The following is a 17,597-nucleotide window of genomic DNA, read 5'->3' as shown; positions in this document are numbered from 1 at the left end:
AGCCTGTCCCCTATTCTGCATTGCCTCTTTTTGTTCCCCTTAATGCTCAGAATCTGTTTCATCTGGAAGTGCATGAAAATTCTATATGTTAAGTGAAGCATCTGCTAAGTAGTGTCTTAATCTTTTCTAGCCACTGGAGTATGTAATAATGTAAAAAATTACTTTGAAGGGCTGAAAATAATTGAATAGTTCTTATAAATGGTTTTCATATTATTTATATTTATATTATTTATATGACAAACTTATATGGCTGTCTATTCACAGGAAGTGATTCTGAGTGGTGTATAAAAAGATATAAAACAATAAATATTTTTTAAAAGAAATTATTTTATAATTTTAAAAAGCATAAGGCACACAAGAGATTAGATTAGCAAGGGTTACCTTATGATCTCACCAGTTCCCTGGAACCTTCAGGCCCTGTGACATTGACAGATTTTGAGTTAATTTGGAAAACAAGTATATACAGGTAGTCCTCGACTTGCAACCATTTGTTTAGTGACTGTGTGAAGTTACAATGGCACTGAAAAAAATGGCACTTATGACCATTTTTCATACTTATGACCAATGAAGCATCCCCATGGTCGTGTGATCAAAATTTGGATGGTTGGCAACTGTTTCATATTTAAGATGGTTGCTGAGTCTCGGTGCCATGTGATCATCTTTTGCGACCTTATGACAAGCAAAGTCAATTGGGAAGCCAGATTTACTTAACAACCTTTTTATTAGCTTAACAACTACAGTGATTCACTTAACCACTGTGGCAAGAAAGGTTGTGAAATGGGGCAAAATTCACTTAATAACTGTCAAGCTTAGCAACAGAAAATTTGGTCTTGTAAATTGAGGACTACCTGTATAATATTATATTTTTCTAATATTCTCAATGGAACAAGTTATCCCACAAAAGAAACTATATTATTTCATCTTATGTTCCTCTCTGTAGTATAATCTTTTGATGAATTTGTATATCTAAGCCTGAGCTTTCCAATTTACTTTCATCCTTATAAGAAAATAGAAATCAAGTTGGAAATGTTTTTATACTTGTCATTATTGCAATTGTGATAGTAATAGCTATAGTTATAAAGCTGTACATTTTTCCACACCTGCTTATATTGGCTACTGTACAAAAATGAAAATAAAAAAGAGACCAAAAGAAAAGAAATTGGGAAAAGATAGGGTGGAAATCAGTGAGTGAGGACTTCTAACAGCAGTGAGTGACTAATGTCGCTTTACAGAGGTTCTTGTTTAGGGTTAGGCATTTATCTGTATCTAGAGAGAGCTGATTAAGATTCAGAATGATAGGTAAGATAGGTAAGCTTTATACTTGGATTTCAGTAAGGAATTTGACAAAGTGGACCACAACTCACTTCTTGATAAGCTATGTGGATTAGACAGCATCACCACCAAATGGATTTGTAACTGGCTAACAAACTGCACTCATTGTGTAATCTTTAATAGAACTACATCTACATGGAGGAATGTAAGCAGAGGGGTACCCCAAGGTTTGATTTTAGGCCGAGTACTCTTCAATATCTTTTTTTTTTTTTTTTTTGCCGGCTCCGAAGATGGCGGACGCGCTGGGGAGAGCTCCGTAGCCCCCAACAGTAAGGCGTCCCCCCAGGAGCCCCCCAGGGACGTCAATGGACCCCTGGGGTGGGGCAAAAATTTCGGGCAAATGAGCTGGGTAATTATGCCGCCCGCTGCCTCCCGAAACAACTGCAGGGGTGCCAGGACATCCCTGCCCCGCCGCCTGGGCCGCTGGCGACCGTTATAAACGGAGCCAGCACCCTCCGCCCTGCCTCTGCCGCTTGTCAACTGCTGAGCAAGGGCGGCGCCTCCGCCGATCAGCTGTGCGGCGGAGGCCCCGGCGGAAGGATGGCAGCGGCTGCGGCGACGATTTTCAAGCCCCCAGGCTGGTCGTTGATCCAGGGAGCCTGGCAACGGCGATGGCGGTGGCGGCGGGGCGGCTCCAGGCCCCCCCCTGGCCATCCAGGAGGGGCCGGAGGCTCTGCTCTGCCCCGGCCCCCCCATCGGCTCCCGGGTGACGGCGGCGTCTCCAGGTTATCAGCGGAGACGCCGCGGACCAGCTGGACCAGCTGGGTGGCGGAGGCGGAGGCATCGGCGGCGCCGGAGGTGAGAGACCCGCCCCTGGACCACGACAGCCGTCGCAGCCATCCAGGAGGGACCGGAGGCTCCGCTCTGCCCCGGCCCCCTGACCGGCTCCCGGGGACGGCGGCGTCACCGGACTATCCACGGAGACGCCGCGGACCAGCTGGACCAGCTGGGTGGCGGAGGCGGCGGCATCGGCGTCGAGAGGCCCGCCCTTGGACCACGACAGCCCTGGACCACGGCAGCCCTCGCAGCCATACAGGAGGGGCCGAAGGCTCTGCTCTGCCCCTGACCGGCTCCCGGGTGGCGGCGGCATCTTCGGCGGTGAGAGCCCAGCGAGCCCTGGTCTGCGGTCTCCTCCGATGCCGATCACCGGGCAAGGGCGGCGTCTCCACAGATCAGCTGAGCGGCGGAGGCGCCGCCAACGAAACCAACAGCAGCAGCAACGGGCAGCGGCGGCGTCTCCGAGGATCAGAGGAGGCGCCGCGGATCAGCTGGGCGGTGGAAGAGGCGGCAGCGAAGGCGACCGCGGCCAGGACTGCTTCTCCAGGCCTAGTCGTTCGCCACCCAGGGGCCTTGACAGCGGCGGTAGCACGGAGGGCGTGGCATCTTCGACCCGCCCCCTGTACCGCTACGGCCGTTGCAACAATCCTCAAGGAGACGCCGCAGACCAGCTTTACAACGGTAGCGGCAGCAACGAAGACATGGGCGGTGAGGCAGCCGCTCTGGGCCCTGGTCGCCCGTCCTCCGAGGGGCCTTGACAGAGGCCCTGACAGAGACGCCAGTATCAGCGGTGCGTCGTCTCGAACACCATGGGCTGCCCCTGGACGGCGGTGCCTCCGAAAGATTCACACCAAAGGAGACGCTGGACAATGGAGGCGACGGCCCGAGCCACCTCCTCGAGACACCTTGATCGGAGACGGCAACACCAGGGGCATGACACCAGGGACTCCCGTACCTCTGGGAGGCCACGCTCTGGACGGTCCTCAACCAATAGGGGCCATGGAACTGCGGCCGGGAACAACGCCCAGAGGATCAGGGAGGGAACTGTTTGGGGCGGCTGAACCACCGGAGCTGACGCCAATTAATGGATCCCTCCATCCTGCCTTCTGCCCACTCTCACCCATCTTTGCCCATTCTCTCCCCACAGGACATAACGGGCCTGGGTGCTAGCCACAGTGGCAGAGTGGCTGGGCCTTACACCTGCTACCCCATAGAGGTGAGAGCTCTATGGGGTATGCCTCACCCAGAGTACGTTCTGGACCACCTCCGGAAGCAGAGACACATCCCATCGTGAGAGGATGAGAAGTGGCCTGCTTCTGGGGGTTCGCCCGGCCAAGTGGCAGTGGCAGGGCGACGATCCAGATACGCACCTACCCGACTCGACCCTCCTGCAAATTCACCATCCAGGGGACAGCCTTCCCGGAACCACCTGTGACTATGCTCGTTCAATACTCTAGCATAGCACTGCACGCCCTCAGGGGTTCCCCACTCTCCTGGGTGCGACCCGCCTGCATCACATCCAATCTTGATGACGGGCCCAACCACTGGGCCTCTGAGAGATGGCCAGGCAGGGTCAGGGGCCTCCAGCATAAGCCCAACAAGAGGCCCCTGATTAAGTTCTTAGTTAAGTTTTTTGTGGGGTTAGGGAGGGGGGAGGGAGAAGACTATGGTTGCGCGGGAAAGGCACGCCTTCCAGCCACCATAACGCATGCCAGGCCCACGACCGTTCGCAACGGCGTACAACGAGGACCAGTCGCCGATAACACCCAGTGGCGTACTGACAAACGTCCCATCCCTAGGATGGTGGGGAATGGCAGAAGGTGCACAGACAGAGGGCCGTATCGTCACCGGGAGTGTCATCTCCGCCCTGTACAGGCGGTGAGACGCTCCGACCCTCTGTTCTCCCCCGGAGGACCCGGGAGCAAAGGTGCGCACCCTCCCATGCTAAGGCTGGTCTACCTGAATGCAAGGTCCGCAGCTAACAAAGCTCACCTCATTCGTGACCTAGTGGAGAGTGAGCATGCGGACCTGGCCTGCATCACGGAAACCTGGCTGGGCCCAGAGGGGGGTGTTCCTCTGGTTGACCTCTGCCCGCCAGGTTTCCAGGTACTGCACCAGCCCCGGGCTCATGGGAGGGGCGGGGGAGTGGCAGTTATCATCAGGGAATCCCTTAGCCCGCGAGAGACCACCGTCCTTCAGATGGTCGGGTGTGAGTCTCTCCTACTGAGATTCGGCCCAGGGGCGCAGTTGGGTCTGCTGCTGGCGTACCTACCACCTAATCGTGCAGCGGCGGCCCTACCCGAGCTACTCGATGTCCTCTCAGGGTTGGTGGTTGAATTCCCAAGACTCATGGTCTTGGGCGACTTTAATCTACCGTCCCTGGGAGGATCGTCCGAACTGGCTCGGGAGTTCATGGCTTCCATGACGGCCATGGACCTGTTGCAAATAATTTCTGGGCTGACTCATGAGAGAGGCCACAACCCAGACTTGATGTTCTTGTCTGGACGGTGGCGTGATGATGTCGGTGGGGGTGCCACAACTATTACGCCCCTGTCATGGACCGATCACCACCTCCTGCGGCTAGACTTCCCCCTTGCCACCCCCCACCGTGGGTGCACGGTGCCAGTCAGATGGTACCGCCCTAGGCGCCTAATGGACCCTGATAAGTTCCAGGCAGCGCTTAGGGACTCGCATGCACCCCCTGCTCACAGCTCGGCGGAAGCCTTAGTGGAAGCCTGGGAAAAGGCAGCCACGGAGGCTCTGGACCGAGTTGTACCCTTGCGGCCTCTGACCCGGCGCAGATCCCAGCGAGCCCCATGGTTCACCGAGGAGCTCCGGGAGATGAAGCGTCGGAGACGGGGCCTAGAGAGCCGTTGGAGGTCCAGTCGATCCGAATCCGACCGATTGCGACTAAGAATCCTCACCAGGTCTTATCTCGCTGCGATAAGGGTGGCAAAATCCAACTACTTTTCCACCCTCATCGCGTCCGCAGATAATCGCCCGGCTGCCTTGTTCAGGGTGACTCGCTCCCTATTAAACCAAGAGGTGAGGGGGGAACCCTTGCAGGGTCGAGCCGAGGAATTTGGTCAATATCTGCTGGATAAAATCGCTCGGATTCGAACTGGTCTGGACTCCAACTGGGCTGAGATGGAAGAACAAGACATGGACAGTCTTGTCGACGTCATCTGGGAGGAATTTGATCCTGTGACTCCTAAGGAAGTGGACAGGATTATGAGGAGGTTGAGCTCCTCCACATGCTTACTGGACCCGTGCCCTTCCTGGCTGGCTTATGCAGCTCGAGAAGGGACACGAGGCTGGTTCCTGGCGGTCATCTCTGCTTCTCTGAGTGAGGGTCACTTCCCCACCGCCTTGAAGGAGGCGGTGGTGAGACCTCTCCTCAAGAAGCCCACTTTGGACCCATCCTCTTTGAATAACTTTCGTCCAGTCTCCAATCTTCGCTTCCTTGCGAAGGTTGTTGAGAGCGTGGTGGCGCACCAACTTCCTCAGATCCTGGATGAAGCGGTTTATCTAGACCCGTACCAATCGGGTTTCAGGCCGGGCTACAGCACGGAGACGGCATTGGTCGCTCTGATGAATGATCTCTGGAGAGCCCGGGACAGGGGCCATTCCTCTGTCCTAGTCTTATTAGACCTCTCGGCGGCTTTCGATACCATCGACCATGGTATCTTGCTGCGACGCCTCAGGGGACTGGGAGTGGGAGGCACGGTTCTGCGTTGGTTCTCCTCCTTTCTCCAGGGTCGCTCGCAGTCGGTGCTGACAGGGGGACAGAGGTCGACCCCGAGGCCTCTCGCTTGCGGAGTCCCTCAGGGGTCGGTCCTCTCCCCTCTCCTGTTCAACATCTACATGAAACCGCTGGGTGAGATCATTCGCAGTTTTGGAGTAGGGTACCATCAGTATGCTGATGACACCCAGCTTTTTATCTCAACTCCTAACAATATCAGTGATGTCCTAGACGTGATGTCCCGCTGCCTGAAAGCGGTCCGGGAATGGATGGGGAGAAACAGGCTTCAACTGAACCCGGACAAGACTGAATGGCTGTACGTACCGGCAAGCCAGGAGATTCAGAACGTCCCACTGCTTAACATTGGGGACAAGTTACTTCCCCCTGCTGATAGGGCCCGCAACCTGGGTGTCCTCCTAGACTCGCAGCTCTCCCTGGAAGACCACATTGGAGCTGTGACCAAGGGGGCCTTCTCCCGGGTTCGACTAGTTCGCCAACTACGGCCTTATCTAGACCTGGATTCCTTACGTACAGTCACCCATGCTCTTGTGACATCTCGCCTAGACTATTGTAACGCTCTCTACATGGGGCTGCCCTTGAGATCCACTCGGAAGCTTCAACTGGTGCAAAGTGCGGCGGCACGGACACTCTTGGGAGCCTCCCGATACTCCCATATCACACCTCTCCTCCGTGCGCTGCACTGGCTTCCGGTTGCCTTCCGTGTGAAGTTCAAGGTGCTAACAATGACATTCAAAGCCCTACATGGCATGGGTCCGGACTACCTACGGGAGCACCTTCTGCCGATGTCAGCACCCCACCGTCCTGTGCGCTCCCACAGAGAGGGCCTCCTCAGGGTGCCACCGCTCAAGGAATGTCGGCTGGTGGCCCCCAGGGGGAGGGCATTCTCAGTGGGTGCGCCAGCCCTCTGGAACACCTTACCTACTGAAATCCGGATGGCCCCTGACCTCCGTACCTTCCGTCGCGACTTAAAAACTTTTTTGTTCCAGCAGGCTGGCCTGGCATGATAGCGTTAATTGGGGTCCCAGTTTGTGTTCATTAGTGTTTCTTATTATTTTATTGTTCGGTCTGTATTCTTCGTCCTTCCTCTGTACACCGCCCCGAGTCCCTCGGGAGAAGGGCGGTTTATAAAAACTAATAAATAAATAAATAAATAAATAAATAAATAAACTCCTCAAATTTGCAGATAACACCAAGCTGGCAAGAATAGTGCACACCCTAGAAGATAGCCTTAAGATTCAGATGGGTCTCAACAGATTTGGTCCCTATCTAACAAAATGAAATTATAGAAAAAAGTAAGGCCCAAACCACCAAATGTACAGGTACAGATTAGGTGAAACCTGGCTCAGTAGCAGTAACTGTAAGAGAGATCTTATAGTCCTAGTGAACAATCACTTAAATATGAATCAGCAGTATGCTACAGCTGCCAAAAAACTAATGCAATCCTAGGCTGTATTAAGAGAGGGATAGAATCAAGATCACGTGAAGTGGTAAGACCACACTTGGAATACTGCATCTGGTTTTGGTCACCACAATATAAAAAAGTTGTTGAGACTCTGGAAAGAGTGCAGAGAAGAGCAACTGAAATTATTAGGGGGCTGAAGGCTAAAACATATAAAGAACGGTTGCAGGAATTGGATATATCTAATCTAGTGAAAAGAAGGACTAGGGCCAACATGATAGCAATGTACTTATACTTTCCCAATTCCACTGTCAAACTACTGTTACTCTAGGAAATTTGTTTTAAGTGTTCAATCTTCCTTCCTGTAATTTAAAGTTCTTATTCTGGGGTCTCTGTATGGAGAGACAGAAAATAGGTTTTGTTTGCTTCCATGTGATATCTTTGACAAGTACCATCCTATCCTCACCCCTCTGCCACCCTGTAGTCTCAAGGTTTAAAACGGCAATTATTTCAATGTCTATGGAGATTCTCAGTCATCCATGTCATGGTTGTACCAAAGGTGCTTTTTCAAAAGGCAAGTGGACTTTGTTTTTCTTTGAAGACATTTCATTTCTCATCCAAGAAGCTTCTTCGGTTCTGAAGAAGCTTCTTGGATGAGAAGCAAAATGTATTCAAGGAAAAACAAAGTCCAGTTCCTTTTGAAAAAGCACCCTTGGTGCAATTATTTCAATTTTTTATAGGAAAAAGCTTCTGATCCTTGATCATTCTCATTGCTTTTCTATAAACCCGTTTTAATTTTTCTTCAACTGGACATAATATGAATATTGACCAACATTAAATGGAGTGGAATTATTAATTATTAATATATCCTCAAGAAGCATTTGTCTTTTTAAAAAGCTACATCAGATTCTTTTTAACTATATATACATTTTAATTAATTCATCAAAGTATGAAATACAAAGAGATATTTAAAAAAGTAATAGAAAACTGGGGGGAGGGGAAAAAGAGAAAATATGGTGTGAAGACGGAAAAGGAAAGAAAAAGGCACCGACTTCCAACTCTCTTTAACATAGTAGAAGATAGCGCCATTAAAACCTTAATTTTTTACTTCTACACAACAGTATATACTAGCCATTTCTATAGCAACAAACCTATGTAATAAGCAAAAAAAAATCTAAGTTTCATTTTTCTTTTTTTCCATGGCAATTACAAAATCCAGAAGCAATTTCCAAATGGAAACAAAATTAAATATATTCTCTTCTCTGGATAAAAGAGTCAATTTAACCATCTCTGCTTCTCCTTGCTGTGGAAATAGCATATGCTTCTGTTTACTCATTAATCTTTATAAACTGTCATAATTGATATTAAAGAAATTCCCTATATTATTTCAGATTTTTTAATCCTAAAGGGAGAAAACACTTTTTCTGTTTTTTAAAACAATAAGCACTACTTTATTTTTTTTAATTGAAAAGTTTTACAGTACATTTTAACTTTAACAATCCCCCCTCCCCCACCCCTACCTAACCCTCCCTATCCCTCCCACCCATTCCCCCCTCCCCCCCCGACTTCCCAGAGCTAAATACAGGGTATAAAAACAAAAAACAATCATAAGCATCCATATGCTAACAACAATAAACTATTAATTCTATCACCCTCTAGCTCATATAAAATGATTACAAGCAATATTAATATTACATATAAAAAGAAAAGGAAACAGAAAAGGAAACTTACTCAAATGCTAAATGAAATTTCTTAGTCCCATATTTATTCTGAATATAATCAATCCACTTTTTCCACTCCATAATATAACGTTCTTGCGAATGATCTTTCAGGTAAGCCGAAATCTTTGCCATTTCCGCCAGGTCAGGAACTTTTAGAGTCCATTCTTCTATAGTCGGCAGTTCCTCCTTTTTCCAATATTGACCTATTAAAAGTCTTGCTGCTGTAATTAAGTTCAGCATCAACTTAACGTCCACCACAGTAGCTTCTGTAATTATGCCCAACAAAAACAATTGCAGACAAAACTTTATCCTTTGCTTAAAGATCTTCTGCATATTCCACCAAATTTTTATCCAAAAAGCCTTAACCTTTTTGCAGGTCCACCATATATGAAAATACGTTGCATCTTCACCACCACACCTCCAACATTTAGGCTGATAATTCGGATACATACTTGCAAGCTTTTTAGGGTCTAGATGCCATCTATAAAACATTTTATAAAAGTTCTCTCTTAGGTTTTGGGCTTGCGTAAATTTTACGTTCCTCACCCAGATCTTTTCCCACGTGTCCATTGTAATAACTTCTTGAATATTCTGAGCCCATTTTATCATACAATCTTTAACAAGTTCTGTTTCTGAGTCAATTTCTATCAATGCAAGATATATCCGTTTGATATGTGCTGGACCCTGGTTTCTAATTTGCTTTATCAAATTTTCATCGGTCATTGAAAAACCAATTTTCTGATCTTCTTTCCACCTGGCCCGTAACTGAGTATATTGAAACCAAGTTTGAACGATCTTCTCATCTCGCAAGAAATTGTACGCCTTCAAACACCAGACATTTCTTTCCAAGCTTAAAATCTCCTTATACGTAATCACATCATGTTTGAAGCCAACATTTATGTTTTCGATTGCGTGTTTTGGGATTGCCCACAACGGCATCTTGTAGTCTAACTTATGTCTATACTTCTTCCAAACTCTCAACAATGCCTGTCTTAAAATATGCACTTTAAACACATTATCTACCTTCTTATCATACAACAAATATGCATGCCAGCCAAATAACAAGTCATGGCCCTCAAGATTTAATAATCTCCCTTGTGTCAAATTAATCCAATCACTTATTCCTGATAACGCAGCAGCTTCATAATATAATTTAACACTACTTTATTTTTTAAACTTCCTCTTAACATACATACTTTAAAGTTCACTTTCAATGATATTTTACAAACTTTAAAAATTACTCAACTATTATATATAATATAACCCCACACAAATCTACATTAAAGCTTTCATTCAATTATATATATCACATCAATAAATATCCAGTTAACTCCAATTAGCTCATTGGATTTAAATCTCTCTCTCAAATTTATTCTCATGGATTTCTTCTTTTATTTTCAAATTTGATCAATAATATTTTACAAACTTATCTTCATAGAATAAAGTCTTTTTCTTCTCAAGAATGTCTATCAAGTCTCTTTTCTTTAAGAAATTCTCAATCTTGCTAATATCCATGAAAAAAAGTTGTTCTGTTAAAAGTAGATTAACTCGGAGCACTTCCTTGTAGAATCAAATCTTATTCTCTGAGATGTCTATCATATCGTTTTTCTCAAAGGATTCTCAACCTTGTTAGTATCCATGAAGAAAAATCCAAAATTTGACCTCTTAAAAATTGTGAATTTACTTGGCACTCTTTTTCCAATTGTGCTGAGAGGGTTATATTCAAATCTTCATCAGAACAGAACAGAACAGAATAGAGCTGGAAGGGACCTTGGAGGTCTTCTAATCCAGCGCCCTGCTGAAGCAGGAGGACCTATACCATCTCAGAGAGGTAATTGTCCAGTCTCTTTTTAAAAACTTACAGCGATGAAGTGCCCATGATTTCTCGGGGTAATCTGTTCCACTGGTTGATTGTCCTCACTGTCAGGAAGTTTCTCCTTAATTCCAGGTTGCTTCTCTCTCTGATCAGCTTCCAACCATTGTTTCTCGTTCTTCCTTCTGGTACTCTGGTGAACAACCTGACCCCCTCTTCTTTCTGACAGCCCCTCAAATATTGGAATACTGCTATCAGCTCTCCCCTATTTCTTCTTTTCTTTAGACTGGCCAAACCCAAGTTCCACTGTCATTCTTTGTACGTTTTGGTCTCCAGGCCTTTGATCATCTTATTTGCTCTTCTCTGAATTTTTTCCAGACTCTCAACATTTTTTTGTGATATGGTGACCAAAATTGGCTGCAGTTTTCCAGGTGTGGTCTTACCTGGGCTTTGTAAAGCGGTACTAGTACCTTGTGTGATCTTGATTGTATGCCTCTGTTTATACAACCCAGGATTGTATTAGCATTTTTGGTTGCTGCTACAAACTGCTGGCTCATAGTTAAGTGATTGTCCACCAGGACTCCAAGGTCCCTCTCAAGTTACTGCCTCCAAGCCAGGTCTCGCCCAATCTGTATTTGTTCCTTTGATTTTTCCTGCCTAATAGTAAGATTTTGCTTTTCTCCACATTGAAACTCATTTTGTTGGATAGGGCCCATTGTTCGAGTTTGTCAAGATCTTTTTGGATCCTGAGTTTGTCTTCTGAGGTGTTGGCTACTCCTGACAGTTTGATGAGTTCCCCTTCAATTCCCTCATCTAAGTCATTTATGAAGATTTTGAAAAGTACTGGGCCTAAGACGGAACCTTGTGGTACCCCACTGCTTACTTCTTTCCATGTGGATGTAGTGCCATTGAGGATTACTTGTTGAGTATGGTCTGTCAGCCAGCTACAGATCCATCTGGTAGTGATGTTGTCTATTCCACTTTTTTTCTAGTTTACCAAGGAGTAGGTTGTGGTTTACTTTGTCAAATGCCTTACTGAAATCTAGGTATACTACATCCACTGTGTTTCGCTGGTGTCACTTTATTGAAGAATGAGATTAGATTGGTTTGGCACGATCTGTTTTTAACAAACCTATGCTGGCTGCTGGTTACGACTTTCTTTGCTTGTAGTTGTTCGCAGATCTATTTTTTTATTATCTTTTGTAGGATCTTCCCAGGTATTAATGTTAAACCGATTGGTCTATAGTTGCCTGGGTCCATTTTTTTCCTTTTTTGAAGTTGGGGACCACACCAGCCCTTTTCCAATCCTTGGGTACTTCCCTAGTGCTCCAGGATTTGTGGAAAATGTTGTACAATGGTTCTGAAATAACATCTGCCAGCTCTTTCAGAACTCTGGGATGTAATCTGTCAGGTCCTAGTGATTTGTATTCATCAAGATTGAATAGGTGTTCTCTTACCATTTTCTTGCTTGTTTTGATTTTAATAATAATTTGGAAGGGACCTTGGAGGTCATCTAGTCCAACCGCCTGCTCAGGCAGGAAACCCTATACCATTTCAGACAAATGGCTGGCCAGTCTCTTCTTAAAAACTTCCAGTGTTGAAGCATTCACCACTTCTGGAGGCAGGTTGTTCCACTGGTTAATTGTTCTAACTGTCAGGAAGTTTCTCCTTAGTCTCTCCTTGATTAGTTTCCATCCATTGCTTCTTGTCCTGCTTTCAGGTGCTTTAGAGAATAGCTTGACTCCCTCTTCTTTGTGGTAGCCCCTGAGATATTGGAACACTGCTATCATGTCACCCCTCACCCTTCTCTTCGTTAAACTACACATACCCAATTCCAGCAACCGTTCCCTGTATGTTTTAGCCTCCAGTGCCCCAGTCATCTTTGTTGCTCTTCTCTGTACCCTTTCTAGAGTCTCAACATCTTTTTTACATCGTGGTGACCAAAACTGGATGCAGTATTCTAGGAGTGGCTTTACCAAGGCATTGTAAAGTAGTATTTTGTTTCTAGTATGCCTTTTGCAGTTGTTGTTGTTGTGGTTTTTTTTGGTGTGTTGGGCTATGGTTTCTTTTTGTGTGAAGACTGATATTCAGCTTTCTCCCTGTCGCCTGTAATTTCCTTGCCATCTTTTCTCTTTAGTGGGCCTACAGTTTCCTTAATTTTTTTCTTGTTGTTAATGTGTTGGAAGAAACTTTTTTTATTATCCTTGATTTCTGTTGCAAGTCTTTGTTTATTCTGAGCCTTTACTTTCCTGACTTCTTCTTTGCATGTTCTGACTGTCTGCTGATAATTGGCCTTGGTTATGTGCCCCTCTTTCCATTTTTGGTATTTGTCCTTTTTGTCTTTTAGTTTGTTAGTGAGATCTTTGTGCACCCATGCTGGTTTCTTCCTGGATTTCTTTTTTTTTTCCCTTACTCAATGGTATTGTGCTGATATGGGCTTTTGTGATCGTGTTTTTCAAGGTTTCCCATGCTTCTTGGGTTGTTTTTCCCTTTAGGATTTTCATCCTTGGGATCTTTCCTAGGTTCTCTCTGGGCTTGTCAAAGTCAGCTCTTTTGAAGTTTAGGACATTGGTTGGATTCTTTTCTATTGCTAGTGTTTGCATTATATTAAATTCCAATATGACGTGGTCACTTTCACCCAAGTTTCAGGCAATTTCGATTCCCTCTATCACTTCTTTTCTATTTGTAAGGATTAATCCAGTATAGCTTTGTGTCTAGTTTCCTCCTCCACCTTTTGGGTGACAAAGTTGTCAGTTAGGTTGGTTAGGAATCTCTTTGGTCTCCTGCTCACTGCAGAGTTTGTCTCCCAGTTGATGTCTGGATAGTTGAAATCTCCCATTACTACTGTGGTGTGCTTCCTGTATACATTTGTTAACTGGTTGGCAAAGAGTTCATCTGTATCTTCTGGTTGGTTGGGTGGCCTGTAATATACACCTATGGAAATGTCACTTTTTTCTCTTTTATATTGACCCATATACATTCTGGAGAGAGTCAGGTGCATTTCTGTAGATATGTAGTGTTCTCTTACATATAGTGCAACTCCCCCTACTCTTTTTGTAGACCTGTTTCTTTTGAACAGGGATTTGTGATTAGTTTTGAGTTCTAGAGATTCTAGAGGTTGGTCACCCTTCCTCCTCAGTTTTAGTTTAAAGCCGTCCTGATGAGTTGTCCTAAATGTAAAACTTTGCTTTTCTCCACATTGAAGCTTATTTTGTTGGATAGGGCCCATTGTTCAGGTTTTTCAAGATCTTTTTGGATTCTGAGCTTGTCTTCTGGGCTGTTGCTACTCCTGCCAGTTTGGTGTCATCTGCAAATTTGATTAGTTCCCCTTCAATTCCCTCATCTAAGTCATTGATGAAGAGCCTTGGTGGAGCAGTGGGCTAATGCCTCCTTAAGTAACACCAGCTGCCAGCAATTAGTGCAGGTTCGCATCCCACCAGGCTCAAGGTTGACTCAGCCTTCCATCCTTCCGAGGTAGGTAAAATGAGGACCCAGATTGTTGGGGGCAATAAGCTGACTTTGTAATAATGCCGCTTGGGGTGTGTGTGAAAGCCCTAATAAGCAGGCATATACATAGAATGAAGGCTACTGCTAAGCTTGTAAGCCGCCCTGAGTCTTCGGAGAAGGGCGGGATATAAATGGAATTAAAATACAAAAATAAAAAAAATAAATATTGAAGAGTATTGGGCCTAGGATGGAACCATGTGGTACCCCACTACTTACTTCTCTTCATGTGGGTATAGTGTTATTAAGGACTACTCATTGAGTATGGTTTGCCAGCCAGCTACAGATCCATCTGGTGGTGATGTTGTCTATTCCATTTTTTTCCAGCTTATCAAGGAGTAGGTTGTGGTCTACTTTAAACTAGATATTCCTGACCTTGTTTTTATCATTCTCAAGTTTCAATCTTTCCCTTCATTGCACTGTTCACAATTTTATGAAATGCATATGCATTATGCACCAATGACGTTAAGTAATGTTAGATAATGAAATGTCTGCAAGAAAACAGCTAAGGTTACAGCTGCAGTCCCCCTACAGCCCCTGCAATCACCCATTGCACCACTACTCTCTGCGGCACATAGTATTTAGATAATGATGGTTGCTTTACAAAGGAAAATTCAATAGCAAAACCAACAAAAATTTAACAAAAACACATATTGTATTAAAATGTCATAAATCAAACAGTACTATACACAATATGTAATATTATTTTGAAAAATAATTTTCACATTTTTCACATGAATGTTTCCGTTTGTATGATTAAAGTTAAATAACCAAAATGAAGGATAAAGTAAATAAATCGAAAGGCCTGTTTTCTGAATAAAGGACTGCCCTTTATAATAAAGGACATGTGGTCACTATACCAATGTGTGAAGACATGTCGCCTAAAAAGAGTCTTTGATTAGTTTCAGTAGCACTGTCTTCCATGAAATTGTTTCAGATTTGTTTAACAGGAACAGTTAAACAGTCATTGTATTGCACAGAATTCTGGGAAGGGTTTAATTGTATTATTTTGTCATATAAATTTAAAATGAATTATAAGCTACATCTCATTTTAAAGGATAACCAACAATTGTGGCCAAAAACTTTCTCACAAAATCTGGTCCTGTGACTCCTTATGTTCCTATTAAATATTGTTAAGTTTCTGAGAAACTGCCATTTGTAAAGCAAACCTGACCATTAGTAAAGCATCTCTGAACAAAACCAAATCTGCTATATGAGTATTTGCGTGCCTGGCTGAGGAATTCTGGGAGTTGAAGTCCACAAGTCATAAAAGGGCCAAGTTTGAAGACCCCTGGTGTATATGCAAGAGTATAGTTATGTGTGTGTTTGTGTGAATGTATATACTATATGTACACCGTATATATATCTGTAGAAAGCTGGGTAAAGAAAAAAATGCATACAGGTAGTAAGGAAAGGATGAACATTTATAGAAAATTTCTGTATCTATAATCTGAGACAGATCACATCTGCAGATCATATCTTATGTATTTTATTTATTATTATTAATAGTAATAACATTTTAAGAGAACAAATTATTGACAAAGAGTAGAGTGTTTAAAGCTGTAGGAGTTTCATATCTAAATTTATTAAACTAATTTTTGATAATTTGGGGGATGTGTGTGAATTTTTAAAGAAGGTAAAACATTATAATTTGAAGATTAATTTTTTCTTGCTTGATTTCTTTTATTTCAGATGATATACGTTTGGAACTACAGAATAACACTGACATAATAAATCAACTTATCATTTTAGCAAGACTATCAATAAATGCCTCTTCATGTGTGCTGCTTGATCGCATTCAGCCAGGCAGAACAGTAGAGGAAATGGAGATGATGGCAAAAGATCTGTTTCTAAGAAATGAACTTTTGGCAAGTAAGTAACATTGTATGGATTTCGATTTTTTCCCCACTGGAACTTTTAAAGAAATATCAAGATCAGACATATTATTCGAGCTAAACTACCATGCCCATAATTTCAAAGTACTCATATGATCAAATTAATGCACATGTGACATGTTTTTCATTTTCAACAAATTAAATTATTTTACAACAAATAAACTATCCTGGAATGCATAGGTGCAAAAACCACCACACTACATCATTTCACTGCAGCCCTCTGGAAATACTTCTGTTTCATAATAACAGGTATAGGATTTGGGTTGAATGAAACCATAGTAATAGTTACAGAAGTTTAGGTTTAGGTTTAGGTTTATTAAATTTTTATACCGCCCTTCTCCCGAAGGACTCAGGGCGGTGAACAGGGCATATCATAAAACTACAAAAATACAAAAGTTAAAAAAGAATTAAATTATTGCCCACAGTAAAAACAATAGAAAATATATATAAATATTAAAACCCTAAATAACTCCCCATCAGGCCAGGCCAGCTTGTTCAAATAAATGGGTTTTTACCCGCGCCGGAAGGAGCAGAGATCCGGTGCCATCCGGAGCTCAACCGGCAGCTGATTCCACAATGCCGGAGCGCCCACAGAGAAGGCCCTCCCCCTGGGGGCCACCAGCCGACATTCTCTGACTGGAGGCACCCTGAGGAGGCCCTCTCTGTGGGAACGCACGGGGCGGAGGGGAGTCGACGCCGGCAGCAGGTGGTCCCCGAGGTATTCCGGACCCATGCCATGTAAGGACTTAAAAACCATCACTAAGACCTTGAACCTCACCCGGAAGACAACTGGTAACCAATGCAGCTCGCGGAGCAAAGGTGTAACATGGGAGTACCAGGAAACTCCCAAGACAACTCTCGCGGCCGCATTCTGTACCAGTTGGAGCCTCCGAGTGGTCTTCAAGGGAAGCCCCATGTAGAGAGCATTGCAATAGTCAAGACGAGAGGTCACGAGCGCATGAGTGACCGTACACAGGGCATCCCGGTCTAGATAGGGCCGCAACTGATGCACCAGGCGAACCTGTGCGAAAGCCCCCCCTAGTCACGGCTACTACATGATCTTCTAAGGTAAGCCGTGCATCTAGGAGGACTCCCAAGTTGCGAGCCCTATCTACGGGGGGTAAAGACTCACCCCCCATAGAAAGTGATGGAACATTTTGAATGTCCCGGGATGCCGGAATGTACAGCCACTCAGTCTTGTCAGGGTTGAGTTGAAGTCTGTTCCTCCCCATCCAGACCCGAACCGCCTCCAGGCAACGGGACATCACAGCGAGGGCATCACTGGGGTGGTTTGGGGTCGAAATGAAAAGTTGGGTATCATCAGCATATTGATGATACCCAACTCCAAAACCACGAATGATCTCACCCAGCGGTTTCATGTAGATGTTGAACA

General features: G+C 44.8%; 1 protein-coding gene across 1 annotated transcript in view; it reads left to right on the top strand.

Annotated features, from left to right (window-relative positions):
• The window catches only part of ABCA12 (ATP binding cassette subfamily A member 12), a gene marked incomplete at its 5' end in the record, with an annotated part of 290,957 nt that overhangs the window by 120,590 nt on the left and 152,770 nt on the right, over positions 1–17,597 (top strand). The window contains one exon of the mRNA XM_083369575.1: positions 16,002–16,181. Coding sequence (XP_083225701.1) covers positions 16,002–16,181 — 180 coding nt within the window. The remainder of the gene's footprint in view (positions 1–16,001; positions 16,182–17,597) is intronic.

The sequence above is a fragment of the Vipera ursinii genome (genome assembly GCF_947247035.1).
Source record: "Vipera ursinii genome assembly, chromosome: 1".
In the NCBI taxonomy this organism is placed as follows: Eukaryota; Metazoa; Chordata; class Lepidosauria; order Squamata; family Viperidae; genus Vipera; species Vipera ursinii.
Note: the sequence above shows the minus strand (reverse complement) of the source record. Positions and strands in the feature narration are given on the sequence as shown.